At 44.0% G+C, this 25,087-nt stretch overlaps 1 protein-coding gene and 1 long non-coding RNA gene across 4 annotated transcripts in view; one reads left to right on the forward strand and one right to left on the reverse strand.

Annotated features, from left to right (window-relative positions):
• The window catches only part of MCF2 (MCF.2 cell line derived transforming sequence), a 128,692-nt gene that overhangs the window by 11,916 nt on the left and 91,689 nt on the right, over positions 1 to 25,087 (reverse strand). For all 3 annotated transcript variants that reach the window (XM_075941058.1, XM_075941057.1, XM_075941059.1), the window contains 12 exons: positions 23,305 to 23,420; positions 22,735 to 22,804; positions 21,647 to 21,739; positions 20,525 to 20,617; positions 17,582 to 17,707; positions 15,384 to 15,605; positions 12,201 to 12,293; positions 9,781 to 9,859; positions 8,834 to 8,897; positions 5,210 to 5,316; positions 4,969 to 5,081; positions 2,497 to 2,609 (listed from right to left, as the gene is read on the reverse strand). In XM_075941058.1, the coding sequence (XP_075797173.1) occupies positions 2,497 to 2,609; positions 4,969 to 5,081; positions 5,210 to 5,316; positions 8,834 to 8,897; positions 9,781 to 9,859; positions 12,201 to 12,293; positions 15,384 to 15,605; positions 17,582 to 17,707; positions 20,525 to 20,617; positions 21,647 to 21,739; positions 22,735 to 22,804; positions 23,305 to 23,420 (1,289 nt within the window). The remainder of the gene's footprint in view (positions 1 to 2,496; positions 2,610 to 4,968; positions 5,082 to 5,209; positions 5,317 to 8,833; positions 8,898 to 9,780; positions 9,860 to 12,200; positions 12,294 to 15,383; positions 15,606 to 17,581; positions 17,708 to 20,524; positions 20,618 to 21,646; positions 21,740 to 22,734; positions 22,805 to 23,304; positions 23,421 to 25,087) is intronic.
• Positions 516 to 24,202, forward strand: LOC142831255 (uncharacterized). The gene is made up of 3 exons (XR_012906944.1): positions 516 to 630; positions 1,701 to 1,795; positions 24,069 to 24,202. It is a non-coding gene; the product is annotated as an uncharacterized LOC142831255 (long non-coding RNA).

The raw sequence follows: 25,087 nt of genomic DNA on the forward strand, positions 1-25,087 counted from the left end.
CAATTCCCCTGGGAGATGGTAAGAGCGCTTATGCAACTTGGGATCCAGCATCAGTGTGTCCTACTCCAATCCTTTGTTTGGAGTAAGTCTCTATCATTTAGCCTTCTATGTTGCAATCATTCCTGAACACTACAGCATCATTTAGTTCAATACCTATACTTAGCATTTTAACCTCCTCCCTCCCCTCCAAGTCTACAACATATCCAGTTGTAACAGATTCATGGTTACAACATTAGTTCAAGTTTGGTGTTGTGGTTAAGACACTAGACTAGATCAGAGACCAGCTCTTGGCTTTGCCACTTATTTCTTGTGTGACCTTGGCTAAGCAACTTAACCTCTCTGTCTCTTAGTTCCCTATCCATAAAATGGAGACAGTAACATTTATCTTATATAATAACTAATATTATAATAACCAATATGTATCTTATAGAAAATATGGATTTAGGCACGTCACTTTAGATTCCTATTTTTTCCAGTCAGGTGCAGACCTTTTGCTCCCAACTCCCATTCCCACCGAAGGTCCTGTCACTGAAGACAAAGGAGAATTTCCATTCGTTGTCACGCTGTTAGAGCAAGTCGTATGCCCTCTGTGGTGTGCTACCAAAGAGCAGCATGATCACATATGCACAGGTATGACACTCCATCTGTACTGCACATTCACAGTAGCCAGGCTCCATGACACAGTATGGGTAAAACCACCATGGCAAGTGGTGATTGCTCAAAAAACCTGATTTGATACTTTGTATATTGATGTAACGAACATTCAATGTAACTTCCTTTACAACACAATGAATGCAGATTTGGGCCAGGAATCCTCTCCAGGGCAGTATGTGTCTGCAAACTTAGACCAGATCTACACTAAAAGGGAAGGCTGACTCAAGATATGCAACTCCAGCTACATTAATTACGTAGCTGGAATTGACGTACTTTGAGTTTCCCCGCCTTCTCCACAGTGGGAGGCTGAGGGGAGTGAATGATCCTGTTGGTTTCCCTTACTTCTTACAGGAGCTGGAGTACCAGCCACCAATGGGATTGCCCTCTGAGTTCAATTTAGAGGTCTTAACTAGACCTGCTAAATCAAACTCCAGAAGATTGATCGCAGCAGCGTCAGTCTTTCACTTAGTGAAGACATGGCCTTAGAAGCTAGTCATTGAACATCTCCAATTCAGATTTTTCACAATAGCACAAACTCCCCTTCCTTCCAATGAACATATATGAAATTATGCATGAGCATAGCAGGAGTCAAGGGAGAGCTCTGAGGTCTGACTGACAAGAACTAGGTAACAAATCAACCTGAAAAAGAAAAAGCAGACGGACTATGAGCCAAATTATGAGAGAGCACGATACCCTCAGAGATAATGAGGGCAATGGTTTGACATGCAGGACATCAAGTATGGTAATTTCCTAGGCAGTATTCCCAGCTGAAAGCAGAGAGACAGCTGTTAATCTTCACATTGCAAGCCAAAGTTTTTGAGAGCCAATGGCTCATTGGGCTGATGCACTTATTGCACATCAGTTTCCTAACCAACAGTACACAAGGGAGTGATGTGAGGGGCATCATGTCCGAATGTCTTTCCAAGCCATAGCTTTAAATAAAGCCAAAAGATGACACTTGCTGTTAATTAGTTAACGCTTGTAAAGCGATCTGAAGAAGAAAAATGCCTTGCAACTGCAAAATGCTATTATTAATTGCTCTGAAGGAACAAAGCCAAGAGCGGAGCTGGAGAGGACTGGGAAAGGTCAAAGGCAAAAAGGAGTCATTCAAACCAACAGAAAGACCAGGTGTTTCAAAAGGGTAAGTACTCGGGCACTGCCTTGGGACTCAAGCTAAATTTAACCTAGATGTCTACTCAAGTTCCAATAACTCCCCATGATTGCAGTGTAGACCAATGTTAATTCTGTTGTTTTCCAGTAGAATACATGTACTAAGGACAGGTCTACACTAAAGGGGAAGGTCAATTTAAGATACGCAACTCCAGCTACATTAATTATGTAGCTGGATCGACATACCTTGATTTGAGTTTCCCTGTCATCCCCACAGTGGGAGGCTGACAGGAGCAAATGCTCCCATCTGCTTCCCTTAGTCCTTGCAGGAGCAGGAGTACCAGCCACCGATGGGGGCACCCTCTAAGTTTGATTTAGTGGGTCTTTACTAGACCCGCTAAATCAAACTCCAGAAGATCTATCATAGCAGGATCAATCTCCCCCCTAGTGAAGACATGGCCTAACAAAGGTACACAGATATTTCAGGAGTTAAGCTGGATTGCCCATCATCAGGGCTCGACAAACAATGCAATCTACTCGCTCGTGGCAAGTAGATTGCAACCCGGAAGAGCTGGGTTCGGGCGATCTGCGCATGCGCAGAACGATCGGCCCATGTGCAGATCGCCGGACAGTGCAACTGGCGAGCAGGGCTCGCCGCAGTTCGGCGACCCCTGCCCATCATTACCTTGTAGGTTCCTGGAGATAAGGTAAAAAAAAATCTCAAATACCTACCATTGTCCTTCACCATCCTCGTGCAAAAGCTGAATCACATCCCCATTTTGAACCAGCAAGTCCTCTGATCCTCTCTTCTTGCAGTCTGCTAGGGCTTTATATTTTCCTGGTGACTAATATTAAAAACATATATTACTTCACAAATACTCTGGTTCATAACTTGGTGTAATTAATTTTTTGTAAGAGACCCTTTATTCCCAGCAGCTGAGGGGAAAATGGTAGTTCTTCTCAGCTTATACATAATAATAAGCAATCATGCAAAAATGTTGGTGATAAGTGTTCATATGCAACCTGCTTTCTTAACACTTATATAAGCACATTCTTTTTATCTAAAAAAGACAATTGCTGTAATATGTGCAGCAACTGATAACATGCTATTAAAATCAAATTCAATGATACTAAGAACTTTTTTTTTCCTTCCTGAATATAATTAGTAGGTAGAAGAAAAATGAAGCTTTTCTCTTCTGGGACCATTGTGACTTCCACATCTTAAGGGTTTTTTTCTGTACATCAAGTGAATGTTTATGGTGTTAGTGCTGTAAGTCATAGAGAATGTTCGAAAGTACCTAGAAGGATACTGATACAGTTAGAGGTCCTGATCTCACAATATGCCCATCCGGCTCCCAGGGAGGAGGTGTCGCTGGCCTGCCACTACAAAGCTTTCTCCCCAGGAGCCGGCTGAGTGTAATCGACACCATTAACCAATAAGCATCAACTTATCAACTGAACAATTGGTCAGTTACACTCTAAGATCCCTAAAAGAAATTCTCTCAAAATCTGAGGATCAACAGAGGAGACAAGGACAGACATATTTACATGCTAGGTGCTTCCATGCTTCGGCTGGTATGCAGCCAAGAACTTCCTCATTTTTTTTATTGCCCAGTGCTTCCTCAAATACTTCTAGAACTGGTGCCATCACCTCCTGGTGTGGTTTTAGCATAAGGCCTGGTTCTCTTGGATGTTCTTCATTCAGAAGCCTTTCAAAATAAATTCACCACCATTCCTTCACTTGGTCTCACTGATTAACCTATTTCTCCTTTCATCTTTAGTGAGTTCGAGCTCACCAATATCTTTACTTTTCTTATTTCCAATCTGTATATTTCTTTCAAGGCCTCTTGTTTCAAGATGGGTATGTAAGCCTTCCAGGTCTTTAACCTCAGTGGTTGCCACCTCTTTCTTCACTATCTTTTTGGCCCTTTAATAAATTTGAAAATCCTGCTGTAGCCTGTTGCTAGTCAGAGGTTAAATTTTTTCCCCCTTGATGGCCTCTCAAGCTCTCTCATTCCAACACCTGATCGAATTAGAGAAAAACATTCTTGCTTCTGTTTCACCAAGTGGGTGTTTTGCACATTCTTGTACTTTGCTTGCAAAATGGCAGAATCGAAGATTGATATTTTTTCTTAACCCTTCTAAAGAAATCTTTTCCAACACTTTCATTCGTTAAGATTTCACCGCTGGGTTTTCTGTACTGCTTTGGATTCTTTTCTTCTTATGTACAATATGTTTCCAGAGTTAAGAACCAGCGGATCTATGCTGACTTACAATGCTTTCCTTTTGGATAACCTGACAGATTTTTGATGTTCTTCAGCTCAGCTTGGCTTATCAGGAAGTAACCTATCTGCACCCTCAGACTTACATCCTTACAAGTACTCAGAAGTTCTTCCTTCTTAGTAAAAAATGTACCCAATTACATCTGAGCATATTGTAAGATCATTTCCCTTCCTTGTTCTTATATATCCAAATCCATGGCTACCTCTGCTACAATTGGAAGCAATTACTTTCTCTCCACAGTGACTACTAAGGACAGCTCCAATTATGACTTTTTATTCTGTAGTATTTTCTGTACAACTGTTTCCATTTTCCCCCAGGATCCTTTTTTTTTTCTTATTTGCTACATCCCACTTGGGGTGCATATGTAATGTTGAGAGGCAGAACTGAACTTGAAACCTCTGAGCTTAGTGCATGAGCCTCTACAGCGCGAGCTACAAGCCAGCTGGCTTGCAGCTAAGGCTGTAAAGAAAACTCATTTTCTTTCTTTCTTTCTCTCTCTCTCTCCTCTAAATACTGCTACATGGGACAGTAAAACAAACCCACTAGGTTTGTGGGTTACATATATGTACATATAACATTTAGGGGGCATTTTTAAGAGCTAGCTTAACCAACGTTTATCCAATATACAAAGAGATAAGGTGGGCGAGAGAATATCTTTTATTAGATCCACTTCCGTTGGTGAGAAAGACGTGCTTTCAAGCTTACATACAGCTCTTTGACAGGTCACCAACAGATAAAAGATATTACCTCACCCATCTTGTCTCTCTAACAGCCACTCCGGCTACATCAACATGGCAAACACGAATACACAAAAGACATCAGAAAACGTCGATTGTAACAAAAAGAGAAGTCTTACATTAAATCGCTTCAGACACTCTATTTAGTGCCCTTGAAATAAAGCATTTTATATGCATCACTAACCAACTGGTTCCCATCTTCTTCTTCTGTGTCCGAACAATTAGAAAGGTAATTATTGCTAGACCAGTCTTCAAGCCCTTCACAGCTTTCCACAGATTGTGACATTCTAGACCAACCTGCAAGAAAATATATAACTTAGGGCTTTAGTTTGTATAACCGATATATACGAAACCAAAAGCTGGAAAATATAACACATTGCAATACCTACTGCTTGTGCAATATTACATTGCAAACGTGTACCTACTTTGGTTGGTCTTGTTCTGTGGTGATGAGCTGAGACTGTCCAACATTACAGGGCTGGTGCGTTCAGAATCATTTTCTTCAGAGCTAATGGAAGCTCTTTGCTGCTTTCTGAAACAAATAAACATGTTATGGTTTTAATTGTCAAATATTGGTGATGCCTATACATTTTGGCAAACCAAGGATATAAGCAGGTACTACAAGGTGCTTTTGAATACATCCTATAACCTTGATGCCCGGATTGGTTTGGGGGAAGGAGGGACAAACACTGCTAAAGCAATTGCTTCTCTACGAGGAAGCACCACATTAGGTGTAGATTTCTTCTAAAGGTATCCTCCCTTCATGTCGAAATTATAGGAAATGTCCCTCTGCACGCAAAACTCAGTGTTGTTATTTCTGTGTAGGGTAACCGTATTTCCCTATGCTGCATATGGGATACCTGGTAATTAATGACTCATATTCAAGATTAAACTAGATGGGTTTATGAAGGGGATGGTTTGATGAGATAATATGATCTTGGTAACTAATTGACCATTCATTATCAGTGGGAAATAGGTCAATGGAGGGAAGATAGGAGTTACTAGAGAAAACTTTCTGGGTGCCTGGCTGATGAGTCTTGCCCACATGCTCAGGATTTAGCTGATCGCCATATTTGGGGTCGGGAAGGAATTTTCCTCCAGGGTAGATTGGCAGAGGCCCTGGAGGTTTTTCGCCTTCCTCTATAGCATGGGGTACAGATCACAGCTGGAGGATTCTCTGCATCTTGGGGTCTTCAAAATATCTGAAGGCTTCAATATCTGAGATATAGGTGAGAGGATTATTCTAGGAGGGGTGGGTGAGATTCTGTGGCCTGCACTGTGCAGGGGGTCAGACTAGATGATCATAATGGTCCCTTCTGACCTTAAAGTCTATGAGTCTATGAGTTCAATGGCAGTCAATCAGAGTTATGCAGGTCAAATGCTCAAATAAACATCAAGCTGATTGAGCCCTTGTTAAAAAAGAAATACTGAGTAGCTGAGTCTTTTTATTTACTTTCTTATCTTTAAGGTTTGCATGGGGAGAGGTCTCACTCTCTCACACACACACTCACTCACTCCTGCACATCTCTCTCAAACAGGGATGGGGGTGACTAACCAACCTGACCTAATCCCCCCTACTCAGTGCTCTCCGCCCTCCACCCTGGTAGGGCGCCCGTTATGGGCCTGCTTGACCTGGTACCTGGCACTGAATCTTCTCAAGGCACTGTGTGGGGGCATGCTGGAGCATAACCCCCTCTCTCTCCCTCCTCGCACACATTTCTGTCAGGGTTCACACCAGAAAGTGCCAAGCAGCAGCCTTTTGACACTGTGCATGTGTTTGGGATGGCAGACGGGGGGAGAGATGCTCTATCCTGTGTTTTTCCAGAGGTCATCACTTCCCTCCTGCTCTCCCTCCCCAGTGGCTAGAAGCAGCATGTCCCATCCTGCCCGCACAAAGTTGAAAGGCAGATAACAGCTCCAGGCTGCAGCTGGCCACCGACATAACCCAGCCAACCTCCTGTTCCCTAGCAACAGCATGGGCAGAAAGGGGTTAAGGATGCATTGTGCACCAGGGCCCAAAAACTTCAGTAAACCAGGCCAGAGAGGTGACTCAGCAGGGAGGGTATCTAGGGGACAGAGTAACCCACTCCCTGAGGGTAGAACCTAGGGTGGTGACAGCATGTGAAGAGGGTGCTAAGTGCTCTTGCCTGGGACCTGGAGGGTCAGAGTGTAAACAGGCTGGAAATAGCTTCCTCCCTGCCACACCAGTGCCTTGCTGAGGGGCAGAGAAGCTTCTCTGTTCCAGTGCTGTGGGGGGCTTTGGCCCATGCGGGCTTGGCTGTACCCAGCCAGAGCCTTGGAGCAGAGGGCTTGAGCTCTGCCTGGGTGCCAGCCCAGCCAGGGGCAGCAGGGGGAGGAAGGACCCTGCCAGCCAGGCTCTTGATGAGCTGAATTATCTGATCAGGGGCTGATTCCCTGCTCAATGCAGGAGTGGGCTGTACCCTGCTGGGGGAATATGGAGGAGCAGCCGGCTGGGTGCAGGGGGTGTAAATGGTCAAAGCAGAGAGAGGCTGATGCAAGGGGAAGCATGTAAAGGGTTGATGGGTGGGCAGCAGAGGCGACACATATCCAGCCTTTGCCTGCCTGCACTCCTCAGCCACCACAGCAAGCAGCCAGTGTGGCTGGAAATGGGTGGGGTGCGGGTGAGGAGGAACTGCTGGCAAAGAACAGGCAGGCAACAGGGACTGCACTGATGGACCCGTACGGGGTGCAGCTGGCCCTGTCCCCTGCAGCTGTGCCCAACCAGCAGCCTTGTACACTCACCCCCATCGTCACCGCTAGAGGGTGGGCAGTGGGCAAGCAAGGATCTGACTAGCAGCACGACCCACCAGTACTGATGTGAGGGGAGACAATTTGCTCATTTAAAAACCATGACCTGCAACAGGACTTAAATACAGGACTGCCCCTTTAAAAATGGGACAACTGTTCACCCTATTTCTATTGGAGTTCTGTGTACTAGGGATGTAAAAGAATAGTCGAGTCGACTGCTCACATTCTCCACCCCCTGCTGCCTCTATATCCGATGTTTATATCAGAGACAGCAAGGGCCGGGGAAGGGGGAAGGAAAAGCCAGTGCTGGGGGGAGCCAGTTTAAAAACCGGTTCACCACAGTACCATCTCCGTGGTGCCGTTTGCCGTTGCTCCCCTTCCCCCCTCGTACCCCACCTCCTCGGCTGCTGCCTCTATCAGTGACAGCAGTGTGGCAAGCCAGGGGAGCCTGCTCTAGCAGCAGCTCCTGTCCGCAGGGGGTCCCAACTCCTCACTGGGATCCCCTGTGGAGAGAGGCTGCTACCAGAGCAGCCTCTGCTCACGGCCAGCCCCCTGTGGACAGGAGCTTCTGGACTGAGCAAGCCTGGCTCAGTCCTGGCTCACGCTGGGCCCAGGGACTATCTCCGCTGCGGCTCTGCAGTTTAAATGTAGTAGGAGCCAGTCTGCCTGCGCTCCCAGCTCTTCCTACATTTCAACTGCAGAGCCACAGCCGAGGTAGCTCCTTCAGAGAGCCTTCCCTTACCGAATAATCGTGTAGTCAATACAATTTGTATTGACTACACAGTTACCCGCCTCTTAACATCCTTACTGTGCACACATCAATAGGGACTTGCTGTGTCAGTTTTAAACAGAGGATGAGAATCTAGGCTGTGAGTACAAAGCACAACACAGAATTTGCAACTGGCGGAAGGGGGATTTAGGCTTGCTTTAAGCCTCTCTGGGGACCTGTCCAAGCTATAGCAGTGTCTCTAGCACTGTCTGGAACCACTGCAGCACTGCCTGCTGTATCTTTATCAACAACATGCCCTTCCTGGCACCAGCTGCCTTCCTATGCCAAGGCTTGCCAGGAGTCATCAAGAAACAAGCTTACAGCTGTTTTCCACAGTTGAATCCTCTCTGGCTGGATTGGGGGATTTTAGGGCCCCTTGCTGCTTTTGCGCGGCATAAGGGGGCCAAAGAGCTCACCCAGAGAGTTCCCAGGAGGCTCTGGATCTGCATTTGTATTGTAAATAGCGAACACGCTATTTTTTTCCCAAATCCATTGCGTTCATCTGACTTACCCATCACTCAGCTGAGGGGAAAGTTGGATCTGGTCTGTAAACAAACCCGGTGGGTTCTTCTCCACTGTGAGTAGGTTGAAAACACTGTGTTAGTTTAGCATCCTTTGTTAAATCACCCATTGCCCATTCTACATGAAGTGTTACTTCCAACTAGGGATGTGAAAATGTAACCGGTGAACCAGTAACCAGAGGGAGCTGGAGCTGCTCCCCACCTGCTATGGGTCCATGGCGGGCCCAGGTGCCAGCAGCAGCCTCTATGTAAGGTTGAAGGCTGGAGCCTTGCAGGCTGGAGGCTGGCTCCAGCCAGGCTGTACCGGTCCCCAGCCCAGATCCCACTTTAAGTTGGTTAAATGGTTAAACGTTTAACAGGTTAACTGATTAACCAGAATGTTACATCCCTTCTCCCAACATCAGCCTTTTCATCACAAATCAATGATTGTTTTAAGGCACAGTAGAACCTCACTAATTTGTACTTATAACTGCAGATTAGTTGGATTACCAACTTTTGGAGAGTTAGGCTTTGATTCAGCATGGTCTGCTAGTACACACCCCAACCAGAAGCAAGAAGTCCACTGACACTGAATGAGGCAACGTAGTTAAGCTAACATTGTTGAATAAGAGGCTAAAAGAACAAATATGGACTTTAAAAAATATTGAGATACTGACTTAAAAAGGGTTATGATGATTTATTTTCCACAAAGGTAATTTGCCTTTATTTATAATAATAATGCATGTCATGCTATGATAGGCACTGTACTAATTTTCTTACAAGTAATGAAGCATGAGTAACATGAGATTTAAACAAAGTACACTGCTGTTCCATCTTTTACAAAAAGAAGAGAAGCTTCTATTTCTCTGGGGAGAATGATGGCGTTTGCTGATTAGCCATGTGAGAATCAGAAAGATTCTGCTGTAGTGATGACCATACTGAAATTGTTCAAAAGTACCTTTTATAAGCTCCTGCTGCTTGAACAAAATTTTTCTCATTTCACTTAACCATGCCATCTTCAGATCTACGGTTGGGGCCTGAAAGAAGAGAACTATTTGAAATTTGGCAGTTTTTATGAATCACCCTCTATAAAAATAGAGTTGAAGCTCAGTTATCTAAACTGTAATTATCCGAAAACCCCTGTTAGCCAAAGCAAGGGTATACCCTCTGATGACTACTAATTATATTTAAAATGTTCTCGAGTCTCCAAAACCATCTGAAGCTCTCCATTACATTCACAAAGCAAAGGTTGTACTGTACGTAGAAATCACGTAGAATTCATTAAAATACAAGGGATGCAGTCAACAGGACATGGGCATCTCTCAAACTCTTTTTCCAAGACATCCAAAGGCAAATCCTGCTTATGAATAATCAACTACTACATTTCAATGTGAAAAATGGAGCTGGTTCAGAATCCTTATGCAATACTCTACAAATTTCTAAATACTAAGCTTTGGTGTTTTCACAGCTGGCTTTTCAGGTGAACAGAAAGCATTTTCTTTAAAAAAAACTGTTTAAAAGTGGCCAGAAAAAACCAAAAGATCCAGGAAGAGTTGTGGCCACCTGTTTTATAGAAAAGCTGTAAACTTCAAAATAGAGATTTCTGGTGGAAACACCACCACAGCCTAACATATAGCACTGAAAGAGTTTGGTGACTGTAGGGGTAAACTGAGGCAGTCCATGGCATTCTGCTAAGAACCCCTATTAAAATCCTAATTTTGAGGCAAGGCCTGGGAACACACAGAACAAGCAGTTAACATGACCCTGGTCGCCCTGGCAACCACATTCCAAGAGGGCCTCACTCCAATAAGACCCTGGCTGGTACCAAAACAAACTTCACGGAAGTCGTTCTCACTGTCTCCTTTAATCCTAGATAAGCCTGAGAGCCAAGGACTATGCCAATGCGAGGTGGTATCATCTCGTAGTAGATGCATCATAATTTCAACAGACCATTGCCATTAAAATGCTTGTCTTGTTTATGTTGGCTTATTTAGCTTGTTAGGAATAACTACCTGTATTATTGATAAGATGTTTAATTGGCAATGGGCGGAGATGCTGTGTAACCTTCGTAGTTTATTGGCTTATGTGCTCATTATGTCTTGCCGCTAGACCCTATCAAATTGCTTCTACTCCGTCCATCTGTTGCCTATATAATCTATGGTAATGTTCTGATTAACTAGTGTTCACCACGTTACCCCAGGGGACACTCCACCAGCTGTGTGCAATAAATCCTTGTTTTCACCTGCATTCAGTGTGTCCAGAATTATTCCCTACAGTGACCTAACTGCAATGGTGCATTTCTCACATTTTATTCATGAATGTAGCCATTCCATGATTTTATGCAGAAAAGCCACTGAATAGATTAACTGCTGTCCAATGCTAAAGTTGAACAGGAACAAACGGCTCTGTTTCCAGTTAACAAAACTATCCTCTCTTCACTTCAGAGTACTTTTATCATGATGGATTCGCTGCTTGTGACCACATTACCACTAGCAAATATTGTCTCCATTACTCTATCTACACACCCATAGAACCGGAAATACAGGTTGAAACCCTGGTCCCACTGAAGTCCTTTGGAATTTTGCCATTCATTTCAATGGAACCGAGATTTCACCCCGAGGGCGTCAGTAAATTTTCTTAAAAAATACACATAAAAAGTTTGGAAGAAAGAGGCGTCACATCTTACAGTGACATTTCATTGTGGCCGCGCGTTTTGGAAGGAGCATCAATTAAATGGCTGGGAAACGGACTTCTAGGGCAAAAACAACTGAATCAGGATGAACCATCACAAAAATCTGCAATATTATGTTTCAGAAACATTGAAATATTTAGAAGGAGGAATGATTCAGTGTTTCCAAAATGAAATACACTCCCCTGGGAGCCGAGGAGCCATGGCTCCGAGGTAGCCTGTCCAGCAAGCTACTAAGGCTCTTGAGAACCAGGGCTCTCAGCACTTCCATGACAGTTCAAGACCAACTCTAGTATCAATGTTAACTGATTTAAGATAGAACCCCCACAATAATCCTTTCACACAGTGCGATTTTCTTAGCATTGTACTATACAGTTTATGTTCCTATTCTTAAACATGGCCAGGTTGCAGATGCCACTAAACAAAGACAACATAAAAACATGTGCTATTAATCTATTGTAGCATTAACAGATTAATAGAGCAGCGAAAGAGCCAAATAGAAACAGCCCAAACATATTTCTCTCCCTCTCTCACAGTTAGACATGTGTGCATGCCCCCCGCCACCCTTTCTGTCTGAATGAGACAATGTGTATTTTAAAAAGAGACAGGCAATTCTGAGCTCAATGTCACCAGTTTAAATAGCACTATGAGGATACACAAATATGGCATTTTTAAAAAAAATCACACACCTGCACAACATATACTTCTTCTCGTCCACTGTACCAAATCTCAAATTTTCGATGATCTCCTTTCACGTTTTCAGTGATTCCAACTGCATTCATCTGGTTAAAAAGAATCACAAATTTTTTATTCTAAATTGAAAATTGAAATGTTTTTCAGACCGTCATGAATCCACACTTAGTGTTGTCTTAAACAATCCCCTAGTCTCCCTCCCCCAAATCAAGAAAGTTCACCAAAAATTGACTGAAAGTTGTTATCTCCAGTTGTTCACACAAGGTGTTTTGTTTGACCATTTGTAACCCCTACAGAAGGTTTCTTGGAGCTAGCAGCACCCCCTGGGGACTTTCCATAATATTCATGGATCAGTGGAAGTGATTTAGAAGAGGGTCTGTAGGTCTGAGACTTAGGTCTTCTCCACAGTTAGTGCATCAACTTGTCACTGAGAATAGGATTTAAAAAAAAACCCAGCTCTCATTTCAGACACAGCATCCAACTTTCAGTGCAATTCTGCTTTCACCCAGGGCTAACATGTCTGAGAGGATGGATGTGCTAATGTATTGGATTTATGGCCTGAGGTATCTTGGGCAGCAAGTGTCCAGATCTCCATCAGGAAAAACTCAGCAGTTCTGAAAATCAGGCCTAAACTCAACTCCCCAAAGCCAGAGGCCATTTCTGACAATTTGGCTGGAAATGACCAAAGCACAAATGGCTTGTACAAAGACAAACAGAGCCTGTGACTCAACTAGCATCAGAGCCCGAGAGAGTTTTGGCCATCAAATAACTCTTTTCCCTGTCTCTTAAACATACCCCCAAATCACTGCGTCACCAACAATGGATACTGGGGATGTTAGATATCGACTAATTGAACGGTCGTGTAACTGAACAAATTATTATCAGTTACACAACTATTCGCTAGTCCCTGGGAGCAGAGACAGCAGCCAGTGTGCTCCTGGCCCCGCTCCCGGGGAGCCCGCTGCCACCCCATACTGCTGCCTCTAATACAGAAGCTGCTGCAGGGAAGAAGGGGGCTGGGGAGGGAGGATTCCAGGGAGGGAGGCAGGGAGGCTGCCGAAAAGCAGACTCTGTCCACAGTGGCCTGGGCTGGCTGAGGACAGAAGCTGGTCCAGCAGCAGCCCCTGTCCGCAGGTGGTCTCAGCTCCCTGTGGACAAATGCTGCTCCACCTCCCACAGAGCAGCCTGTCTGTGGTGAGCCTGGGCCACTTCTTTTGTCTGTGGGACGCTTGGACCGCCCCACAGACAGGAGTTGCTGCCAGAGACCAGCCTCTGTCTGTGGCAGACCCAACCTCACCATGGACAGAGGCTGCTCCTCAGGATGCGGAGCGGCTTCTGTCTGCGGGGAGTTCAGATCCCAAGCAGATGGGGCTGCTTCAGGGCAGCCTCCCCTCTCCCCGCCCATGCTGCTGCCTCTGATAAAAGCAGCAGCTTGGGGGGGGAGGGGGACGGCTGCACTGCAGAGCCAGTGCTAGGGGGAACCAGCTTTTAAGCCAGATCCCCATAGTACTGGCACCTGCTACCCCCTCACCCCTTGCTGCCTCTGATACAGAGGCAGCACGGGAGGGGGAATGCAAGTAGTTGACAAGGTTAACCAACAAGCCTAGTCTTATCGGTTAATCGTACAGTCGACTCCTCTTTAACATCCCTAATGGATACTCGGCATAGTATGCATTAATGTACTTCTTGATTGCTATTACCACATAGTGTGCTAGGAATGAATAGCTAGTAATTAGTCAAAAAAGGGAGAAAATAATACAATGTAGTGTTTTGAACCAGCTCTAGTAATGTTCATTTTGTAACATACATCACATATTCAACAGAACCGCACAAAATAGACCTCTCGCAAAGAGAAAATGAACTAGAGATGCTAAAAATAGTGTAATAGGGTAACTGTGTAACCACTGAAAATCTCAGTAGTTACATGGTTACCCGCACTGTAGGCTCTGCAATATAAAGCTTATTGGTTAAACGATTAGTCATTTTCACTGAAACATTCCTAAAATTTAGGAACAGAATCTTGGTTTAAAGTTATCCTTATTCTTTGATAATAAAAACATTCTCTCTCTCTCTCTCTCTCTCACACACACACACACCCTTTCTGTCTGAATGAGACAACATACAAATTAGGCCACCTGGGTAAACCTTCTGTTCCTATGTGTTTTTTAAATGTTGGCACTGTTACCAGTAACTATGAAAGATGTCCTCAAGAAAATAGGAAGCAAGTCACTAATTAGCTTCTCTAGTTTCTGCAGGCAATTTCCAAACACTTTTGGGTATAAATAACACCATTCGCCATGAACTTCTAAGAAACCATTTACCCCCGAATGCAAAAAAGGAGTGTCAGTGAACATGTCTTATCTGAAGTCCCTTTTCTGGGTTATATTCCATTGGTTCAGTGCCAAACTGTACCTGCAAACTGATGCTTTACAAAATTCTGTGTGCTAGCACTGAAGAACTGGGTCACATTATCAATGATGCCAAAGCTGAGCCTCCATTTGCTCACCCACTATTGTATGTATATATAAATATCCACATTCAATAAATGTGCACACTAAAATTTCCTGCAGAGGAGTTAGAACTCTTTCACACAGAAATAACTAAAAATTAATTTTGGAAAGTTTTGGCCCAAAATGTGCAGTGCCATATAATGCTGCAAGAAGCCAGATTGGGGTGCATTTTTTTTTAATTAAAAAAAAATAAAAGTTGAGAATTCTTCCCCCAAATAATGCCATTTCTATTATTTGTGCATCTTTTGGCATAAGGATTTGAAAGGATTTTTTTTTTCATTTTTTTTAAACTAATGGAGTCAGTGTTACCCAAATATCATTAAGATGCCACAAGAAATGATCTAGAATATACACTACTGGAATCAGGAATTAAGCAGCCATGGCAACATTTCACTGACAAGCATCATCTGATCTTTGAAATGAAAGATTCACCCTGTGATTCTAATCTGGGACATTGCACATTCTGTGTTTGGATAACAACGGACTTTGTGGCTTTTTTAAAATCAGAGTAGATTCTTTCATTATGCTGGTGGTTACGCTCTGTACCTCATGACTGTTAATACCAGAAAACATTATTTATCCAATAGACAAGATAATGCTTTCCCAATTTTTAAAGCTTCCTCTGGAGTACATAAATGCCAGTTCTCACAGTTACTAAGTTTCCCTTACTTTCAAAAAATGCTTGAAACTGTATGAAGAGGTTTTATCATATCCATCGCCATGTTCCTCTCTCTTCTTACAAAACACCAGGGCTTTCTCATACAGGAAAAGATGCCTCTGCATTGGTTTGAATCTGGCAAGATCTTTCATTTTTGTAGGGCCTTTCCGGTGGCCTGTCCAAACACTGAATGACCCCTGCATCAATACTTTTCCAAGTTCACTTAAGTCCCCCTGGTAATAACACAGCAAACAAATAATCACTAGTAAAAAATGGAAAACATGCCCTGCAACGGGGGGGTGTCTGTCCTCTTTCAGGGCAGTGGGGCCTACAGCCAGCCAGCCCAGTTCCAAGACAGGTTACACTAAGACGGGGTGGGCAATAACTTTTGATGGGGGGCCACTCCAAGATCTTGGGAAGTGCTCGAGGGCCGCACTCTTCCATGGTATTAATGGAGGAGGTGTAGGGTCTGGGAAGGAGATTGGGTTCTGAAGGGAGCTTGGGGTAAGGGACTGGGGTACAGGAGGGAGAATGGAGTCTGGGAGGGATTTGGAGTGAAGGAAGCAGTTGTGACCTAGGGCAGGGGTCTGGAGTGCAGGGGGTTGGTAGGTGACCTAGGATTGGAGGCAACTGTGATCTGGGGCAAGTGATTGGGGTCCCAGATCTGGGAGGCAACGGTATGGATGCAATAGGGGGCAGAGGGTGTGGGTATGTGGAGTGAGGGGGCAGAGGGCTGGGGAAAGGAAGGGCTGGGGTGCCGGAGGCAGGCTCTGGCCAGGAGACTTACCAGCCAGCAGCCAAACCAGCCTGCCTGCAGAGCTAAAGACTTGCAGAACTTACAACATTTCCCAGCCAGCCAGCCTGCTTGCCTAGCCATGTGCTTGAGTGAATAACTGAGCTGAGGGGAGGGGGCGTGATTCTTCTTGGCTGCCTGTTATTCAAACAGGCAGCTCCCATTGGTCAGTTTCTGGCTAGAAACTGGCCCAGGGGATTGTGCTGGGGGTAGGGCTGCTCCTGAAACTTTCCCCTCTCCCCTCCAGGATTACAGTTTTGAAACAGAAACGGGGCCCAGTAGCCATGTTTCTGAGTGGTGTGTGGGGCCTGGCAGAGCAGGGGTGTCTGCTCCGGGCATGGCAGGCTGGATCTGGCCCATGAGTCATATTTTGCCCAGGCCTATTCTAAGGTAAGTCTTCCTGGAAGGGCCAGCAGAGCAAGCTAGAAACATGGGCCAACTGCCAGACTGAGAAAGGAGTGCTGCAGTTACCTTGTTCCAAGAAGAGGTCCACAGAGGGAAGCTGTGGAAACCTATCAGGAATGATGTGCAGCTCAGAAAAGAGATGCCCTGTTCCAAGTTCAAGGTGTGGGGGCAATTTGAACCCAAATTGAGCCTAAGACCCACCCAAGAGGGAAGACTTTCTGGAGTGGAACCAGCAGAATTCCCCTGCTCAGAGGGAAGAAGCAGCTATGAGAAACCACAGCCTAGAACCCTCAGAAAGGACACAGGTTTGAGCCTGGAAGGGTCTAGAGGAACTGGGTTTCAGGAGGCTTTAATATATTAGACTCTGAGAGAGAAACTTAATGAAAAAGCCCGGACAAGGGGTGAGTTATTGGGTGAACCAGGAGGGGGAAACGGACATTGTGTCTGCAGTGTCACCAGGCGGCAATGCTCTGGGAATGCACCGGCAAAATGCCCTTTGCACACAAACGAAAATGCAAGCGTTTCGCCAACTAATGCAATGAGAGGAAAAGTCGCCCTTGGGAGGGTTTCCCCATCCTGTTCATTTACTAACGGTCTTATCTATTATACATTTAACATCATATAAACTCATTTTAGACGATTTATTCCATCAGTTTGGACTGTATCCATCTTACGTCTTTCATTACTAGGCTGGCTGGGATGTGTGTATGGGGTGGGGGAGGGAGAGGAGAGGAAGAAATTGCTCTGAGGCCTGGTGATTTTAAATGGCCTGGGGCTCCTGGCCACATATACTGAAGCAGTGGCCATGCCCAGAAACCTGGGCCCTTTAAATCACCACTGAAGCACCACGCCATGCATTCTGGGTAGTTCTGAGGGCTGGGGGAGGCAGTACGGCATGTTCTGGGTGGTGCTGAAGGCTGGCTGCCTCCAATCCTGTCCCTTCCCCCCTCAGCTTTCCCATGGGCCCAGCATGGCTGTTGCCTCCTCTGTTCATCACCCAGATGTACTTACATCATATCCTGTTATTGAAATCTGATGCATAGAGTCATTAACTGATTTTAATAAATCCAACATGGCAACCAGAGCTTCTTGCAACTCCTTAACTCCATCACAGCTTGTACTGTACTTGATTAACTCCTGTAATTAGAAATCAAAGACTGTGTGTTTTCATGTGAATGTATCAAATTTCTGCCATTCCCTAAGAAACTGCGATAGTTCAGAACCCAGTGTCTCTTTCATCCTAGATCATGGGGTAAAATGGCACATTTTAAAACACATTCACAGTTGTATGACAAGTATGGCACATAAGCATCACATTTACACATAGCTTTCCCCCCCCCTTCCCTCCGTTTCATTAAAGACAGTCAGTGCTGATTCGGGGAGGTCAGATTCAACTAACCTCCCAGAATTCTTTGAAGATATTGCTGCTGTGAGAGAAAAAGCACATGCAACTGAGACAGTCAGTTTCACACATCAGAGAATAATATTCTAAGAAAAGAAAGTCATAGAAGAAGAGCTAAAATGAGGTACCAAACAGAAGACTATTGTAACAGTGGGAGACACCAGGTATCTATAGATTGAAACGCTTAACAATGGACCGAGGTTGTAAGTGAATAGGTAAGGGGTCAGTGTTTAGAAATTGTAGTATTCATAAGATACATGTACAAAGTCACATTGCATAGCTGACTACCTTCTCTCTCTCTCTCTTTTATAACTTTGTATGTACATCCCCCTGCATGATAGGAAGGACATTCCAGTGGTTAGTGTAGTAAAAACTAAGTGTGCTTCTTTCCCTCATTGCTTAAGCTCGAAACAGCACATATAATTTAGCTGATTGTGCATGCCTCAGAAGCTGCTAAACTTTCTGCTAGCTCTTTCCATATAAGTGAACTAATTAAACTTGCAGCAACCAATCACGTTGCGACACGCTGGCCAGAAGGAATGTGGAATCTACAAAAGTTTCAGCTCAGGCGCTGCCCGGGGTCGACTCTGCTTTGAGCACAGAGCTCATCTGTCGACCTTGTTTGCAAACAATAAAATGGAGTTGGACCCAGCCTGAAAGTGTGACTCTCTTCTTGAGGCAAATTGGACTAACCTCCAGGGGACGAAACTAGCAATTTATACAACATTAGGGTGTTAGTTTGGCACCTGGGAGATATGGGCTCATTTGCCTGCTCTTCCATACACTTCCTCTGTCACCATGGATCTACATGAGGGCTTAGTGTCACCCAGTCATTTAGGCCAGGTCTACACTAGACCCGGCGGCTCAACTTAAGGTAAGCAACTCCAGCTACGTACAACACGTACCTAGAGTTGGCTTACTTTAAGCCGTGTTTAAGCCACAGTGGGAGGCCGACAGGAGCTTCCTTTACTCCTCACAAGAGCAGGAGTACTGGACGCCAATAGGGTGCCCGCTGAGTTTGATTTAGCGAGTCTTAACTAGACTCGCTAAATCAAACTCCGAAATAATGATTGAGGCAGTGTCAATCTTCTGCAAGCAAAGACAAGTTGTTAAGTGTCTTTGTTCCTCAGCTCCCCATCTGTAAAATAGGGACTACAGCCTTTCTCTATGCCATAGGAGTGTTGCAAGAACAAATACATAAAAGAATGTGAGATACTTGTACAGTGACGTGTGCCAGAGAAGTACTTAAGAAAAAGTAGACACACCAATATAGTAAATTGCATTTATCATGCTCCTTTGTCCATCTTATCCATCCATGGTTCCATTTCCTGCAGGATTCTTTCATTCCATACCAATGATCAGATTCAATCCACCTTTTCACTCCTAAAACCAACTTGCCTCAAATACTTGTTTCCTCCTCGAATATGGAATTTCCCTTCACCCACAGAATTCCAAGTAAAAGCTGCGCAGTATGCAGACAGGTTTAAAACAAAGGTTAAGGGGAAGGTGAGAGGGAGATAAGGGGTCTGTGGCTTTGTTTACACTGTGTAAAAAATGTCTGAGGTAAATTACGGGTGTTCAGTTTTTATTCCTTATTTCGGACTTTAGAAAGCTAGGTCTTGCCTAGCTTGGAAAGGCAGAGAACTAGAAGATACCAAGGAACTGAACCCTAATTCACTGAAAGGAGAAGACAATTTTAACATTATTTAGAAAAGAACACTTTGACAAAAAGCTTGCTTTATTAAAATTTTAGCATGTGTGTCTGTTTAGCTCTAGGCAGAAAAAGATCCCACTCTATACTGCTAGGTTATCCAACAAAAATAAGCAAGGTAAGACTTGATATTCTTGATATTTCTAAGGCTAAAAAAACTAAGCAATTCCTCTCCTTTTATAAAAATGGTCAGACCTTCTTCATACATCAAAACTTAGCACCGCATGAAGGCTTAACGACTGCTGCAATTTTAAGGATCCAGTGAGTCACCAGCCACACAAGTGAAAAGAAAAGAGAAGTACGCAGGTCTTCAGTTTTGCTCCCAAGTAAGTTGCTAAGGGCGCACTAACAAGATTTCAGTAGCACAGCTTCAACTTCTCTAGTCTGGCACCTCTGGGACCTGACCGGTGCCGAACCAGAGACTTTGCTGAACCATAGGAGGTCAATATTGTCTAGCAGCATTACCGACACTTCCACTGCTTATTGGACTCTTACAGAACATTAGAGGTAAATTAAGAGATAATAATAGCACAGAACACTGAAAGCAAACTTTACAGGACCGTGGGAAACTTGGCCACACCCTTGAAACAAGGACAACTGGCTAACTAAAATCATGCCAGACCACAGACGTTGAGAGACCAGAGAGTGCCGAACTAGAGAGGTTCAACCTGTACCGTGTGGCTCTCAGTACACTCCAAGCATAAAAGAGACTTTAAAACTCTCCAACGGCCACCAGTAATGTCCCATATTTAAAGCCTAACCAAATCTGTTGATGGCTATTGAATATCTACTCGTCTAGACCTCTCCTCAGATCCTTATGCTTTAAAACTCATGCAAATACCTTCAGAAGCAATTGGTACTTTGTCAAACGTTGTACTGGTTTGAGCAAATAGGAATCCAGCCCAAGTCTGTGTTCTAATTTTCTTTGGCATTCCTGTAATAAAGAAATAGCATAAAGTAAACAAGCTGGTAATTGTAAGTAGTCATTCAGACAGCGTGATTTATATTGTTAGATGGCAATTATAGCTTTTATTTACAAAGTGACTCGTTACATACAAAGTTACCTCAAAATAATTTCATACAGTTTTGGTGCATACAATTCAAAGACGTTGATGAATTAGAGAGGGTTCAGATAAAAGCCAGGGGAATGATTAAAGGATAAAAAAAATACTTTACAGTGATTCACCCAGGGAGATCAATCTATTTTGCTTAACAAGGAGAATATTAAGGAGTGACATAGTCCCTAACTACTTCCATCGGGAACAAATATTTGGTATTGGACTCTTCAATCAAGTAGTGAAGGGTGTAACAAGATCCAATGGTCGAAAGTTGAAACCAGACAAATTTGGACTGGAAATAAGGCACAAACTTTTAATAGTGAGGGTCTGTGTTCCTTCTAATCTTTTCCATCCACGTGCAGAATACATTTTGTTATGAGCACTGAGGCGTGTGAATGTGCACCACCATAGAAACATATACTGCTGGCTGTGGGCACTGCTCAAATCAACTGGGCAGCATCTGAATCTCTTCTGGGTGGCCACCCAAGTGCTCAGCTTACCAGGAACACTGGTGAGGGCACTCAACCATTGGGACAAGTTACCAAGGATTATGTCAGATTCTCCATCATTGGCAAGTTTCCAATCAAAACTGGATTTTTTTTTTAAAGATATGCCCTAGTTCAAACAGGAATTATTTGAGGAGCAGCTATCTGTTCTGTGTTACACAGAAGGTCAGACCATATGATCACAATAGCCCCTTCTGGCCTTGAAAATCTATGAATAGGCTGCCAAATAATTTACTAACGAGATCTGTTCGACATGTCTCATATTCACATGGCTGCGATTGATATTAATGGGGGATTTGCCACACCTGTAGGATGAACAATGCAAAGGACACGAATGCTGCATTTTGCAATAACAATACCCAGGCTAAAGCATACTTTGCACATGAATAAGTAATATACCTGAAAAAAAGTGCTCTCTGAACACTGCCTCCACAGAGATTCTGACCGGGGCTTGTTCTGACAATATTTCTCATACATCTGAAAATCTTCTCGCTGTAAGAAGAGTAAGTCATTCAATTTTTAAATGCATGCACTCTAATACTTCCTACTTACAACAGCTGTAAGGCAGAATAAGGTCAGCACTAAAGATGTGAACGAGTAACAAGTTACCCAGTAAGCATCACTCATTAAGGGTAATACTGGACAAGGGTTAACTGTTAACAGTTAACTGTCAGCAGCCTCGCAATGGGGAGAGAGACATGAATGCGGCAGCAGCAGGAGAGGTGAAAGGCTGCTGGTTCCCAGCCTGAATTGGGCTGGGAGCCAGCAGCCTTCCCCTCGCACTGCCACTTCCACCTCTCCCCACCATCATCTGTGCGAGGCTACCGACTCTCAGCCCATGTGGGCCGGGAACCAGCAGTCCATGGGACTGGAGCAGCTTGTGCCCGTGGCGTGGGGGCTGCTCCAGCCTGGCCATGGTGGGCGGGGGAGGAAGGGGAAGAGGCTGCTCCAGCCCAGCAGGTTGGAACAGCCCCACCTCCGCCCGCTTCCATTTAATCGATTAACCAGTTAAACAACGTTTCATCGGTTAACTAAACAAACAGGATTTTGCATCCTTAGAAAGCACCAAATGCCCTTCTTCGCTCCTATTTCCCTTGCAAAAGGGGAGTAAATACATTTAAAAAGCAAGCTGATAGGGAGGAAAAAAATCACTCTCTAAAATAGGAGATTCTTTCACAGTAGATAGGAGTACTGCCATGTCTTCTGCTTTTCCCCATATGTTGCCGGATGCGTGAGCACAACATATTTTTAGCTCTGATGCTCCGCTTGCTCCGCAGACGTGAAGAGCTCTGTGCAGCTCAAATCTTGTACCTTGCACCAACACGTGTTGTAAAAGCTATTAGCTGACCTACCTTGTCTCTTTTTCGTGAACCCAATGCTCAGGGGCAGCTATTTCCTATAGGAAGCCTCCATCTGAGGAATGCTAAGTATCAGGGGGAAAATGTGACTTAGACAGACTGTAAGAACGTGACAGCTGAGTCACTAACCCTTTCCAGGAAACAAAGCCCCACTCGCTCTGGTGCTCCAAGGCAGCTTTCCAGGTTGTGCAGGAAAATTCTGAAAGAGGTTTAGGGAGAGACACAACATAGAATCATAGAATACTAGGACTGGAAGGGACCTCAAGAGGTCATCGAGTCCAGCCCCCCGCCCTCAAGGCAGGACCAAGCTCCGTCTACACCATCCCTGACAGATGTTTATCTAACCTGTTCTTAAATATCTCCAGAGAGGGAGATTCCACCATCTCCCTTGGCAATTTATTCCAATATTTGACCACCCTGACAGTTAGGAATTTTTTCCTAATGTCCAATCTAAACCTCCCCTGCTGCACTTTAAGCCCATTACTCCTTGTCCTGTCCTCAGAAACCAAGAGGAACAAATTTTCTCCTTCCTCTTTGTGACACCCTTTTAGATATTTGAAAACCGCTAGCATGTCCCCCCTTAATCTTCTTTTTTCCAAACTAAACAAGCCCAGTTTATGACTGAGTGAAACCGCACCGGAGCAATCCGTTCTTTACAGGGAACTGATAAAGAAAGGGAAAATACAGCTAGTTACCTACTTGTTATGGAAGTCGTATATCTCGGGCATATTGCCAAAGAGAACATCCTTTCTGTTTCTCAGGGCAGGCGGCATTAGGATGACCATAGCTGGATTATCCATTTCAGCCCTGTAACCCTGTAGAACACAGCAGCTATTCATTATTAGGCCATTCGAAGCCTGGGTTATTGCCATATTAGAGACTAGATGGAAAGCTATACAGTTACTTATTACAAAATGCTACTTTCCTTTAAGGTCTATTTTAGTCTCCCACCCTCCCCCCTTGGTTTCCCCTATTTTTTTCTTTGAATTTTCCTGCAGTGGCAGTGTTCACGTGGAGCAGTGCTTTTATCGAACAGCAAGAAGTAGGCAATGCAAGACAGTCCTACACCTAGGGCGGGAGTGTGATGCTTCCTCTCAGCATCAATTGTTGTATGTGCCAGGACTAAGTCTAGGAATGGAATTCAGAGCCCTTGCATGGAAGAAAACTGGTCTACTGTTAGGTATCCAGGTTGACCTCTCTTCTTCATAGGCACATGCATGGCTTTGGTCGGTGTCTACACACTATGTGTATTGGTAGAATCCTGCAAACCACGGATGCGGTTACAATTTTTATATCCATGCAGGGCTCTATGTATTGGGCAGTAATAGCTGATTTCTGAAACATTTAGATGTTGAACAGGATAAGAAAAGCACACACACACACACCCATTAAAAATATTATTTTCTGCAGAAACATGCTGTATTTTTATAAGACAAACTACTGCCATTTGCTTCTCTCTACAGTATAACTGAGGAAGCGGTCCTTGAGGAATATTCGTCTTGGTTACACATCTGCTGTTATGACTGCAAGACACACTGCTGACAACTTGTTTATAAGCAGAAAGCCATTAAAGATAATCTCCCAAGGTCTGTTGTGGTGGGAAATGTGTAATAAAGCAAAAGACTCTTAGATATCAAATATCACGATCAATGGGCTTCTTTGCTATTTAAAAATACAGTCTCAGACACCAGATCCTTTTCTCCTTGATTCCTGTTGCCTAAGGGTTTTTCCCCCCCACTGCTTCAGCATCTGCCCCTTGAAATCAACTGCATTTTCCAAAAGGGAATCCTCGCTAAATTATCTGGCAACAGCATAAGGGATATTATTGTACTGTAAATAGTTATATTAGATTAGTAAATTAAAGTATAGCACTCTTTGTTAAGGTCATATTAGAACACCACTGAAAAACTATCTACCAATTGCAAAATCCCTGGAAAGAGACAATAACTTCAAGGAGAAGTAACACAAAAGAATAAACTTATGAGGAAATATGAACAGGGAATGTCCCTGGTTATTTTTTCTTTCCTCTAAGTCTCATCTCTATCTATCTCTATACATTCATCTCTATATATCTATCTGTATATCACAAGTAGCCAGTTTCGGGGACAGCTTGTGTCTACATCCACAGTCAGATGTGGCTTTCACAGAAGTCAGTGTGTACTTATGCACAACTGAAGATAAAATATGGCTCTTTCATCCAGTAAAAAGACAGCACTTTTCCATATTGACAGCTCCCTGAAGTTTAAAAGCAGTAAGGCCGTGCTGGCATCCAGGGAGCAGCCCTGTATATTTTAGTAACTTTAAATTCTTGCCTTTTCCCCGGGACTCTTCCTGTTCTGCTATTAGCCTGATGGACCACATTTCCAGTTTGGAATAATGAATTCAAAAATGCATAACTTCATACCCGTCCACTGTGAAAGGAGTATCTTTTACACGATTGCTTTTTTACCAATGCTGGTACCCCATACATAGATATGAAATT

This window comes from Pelodiscus sinensis, chromosome 13 (assembly GCF_049634645.1).
Source record: "Pelodiscus sinensis isolate JC-2024 chromosome 13, ASM4963464v1, whole genome shotgun sequence".
NCBI lineage: Eukaryota > Metazoa > Chordata > Testudines > Trionychidae > Pelodiscus > Pelodiscus sinensis.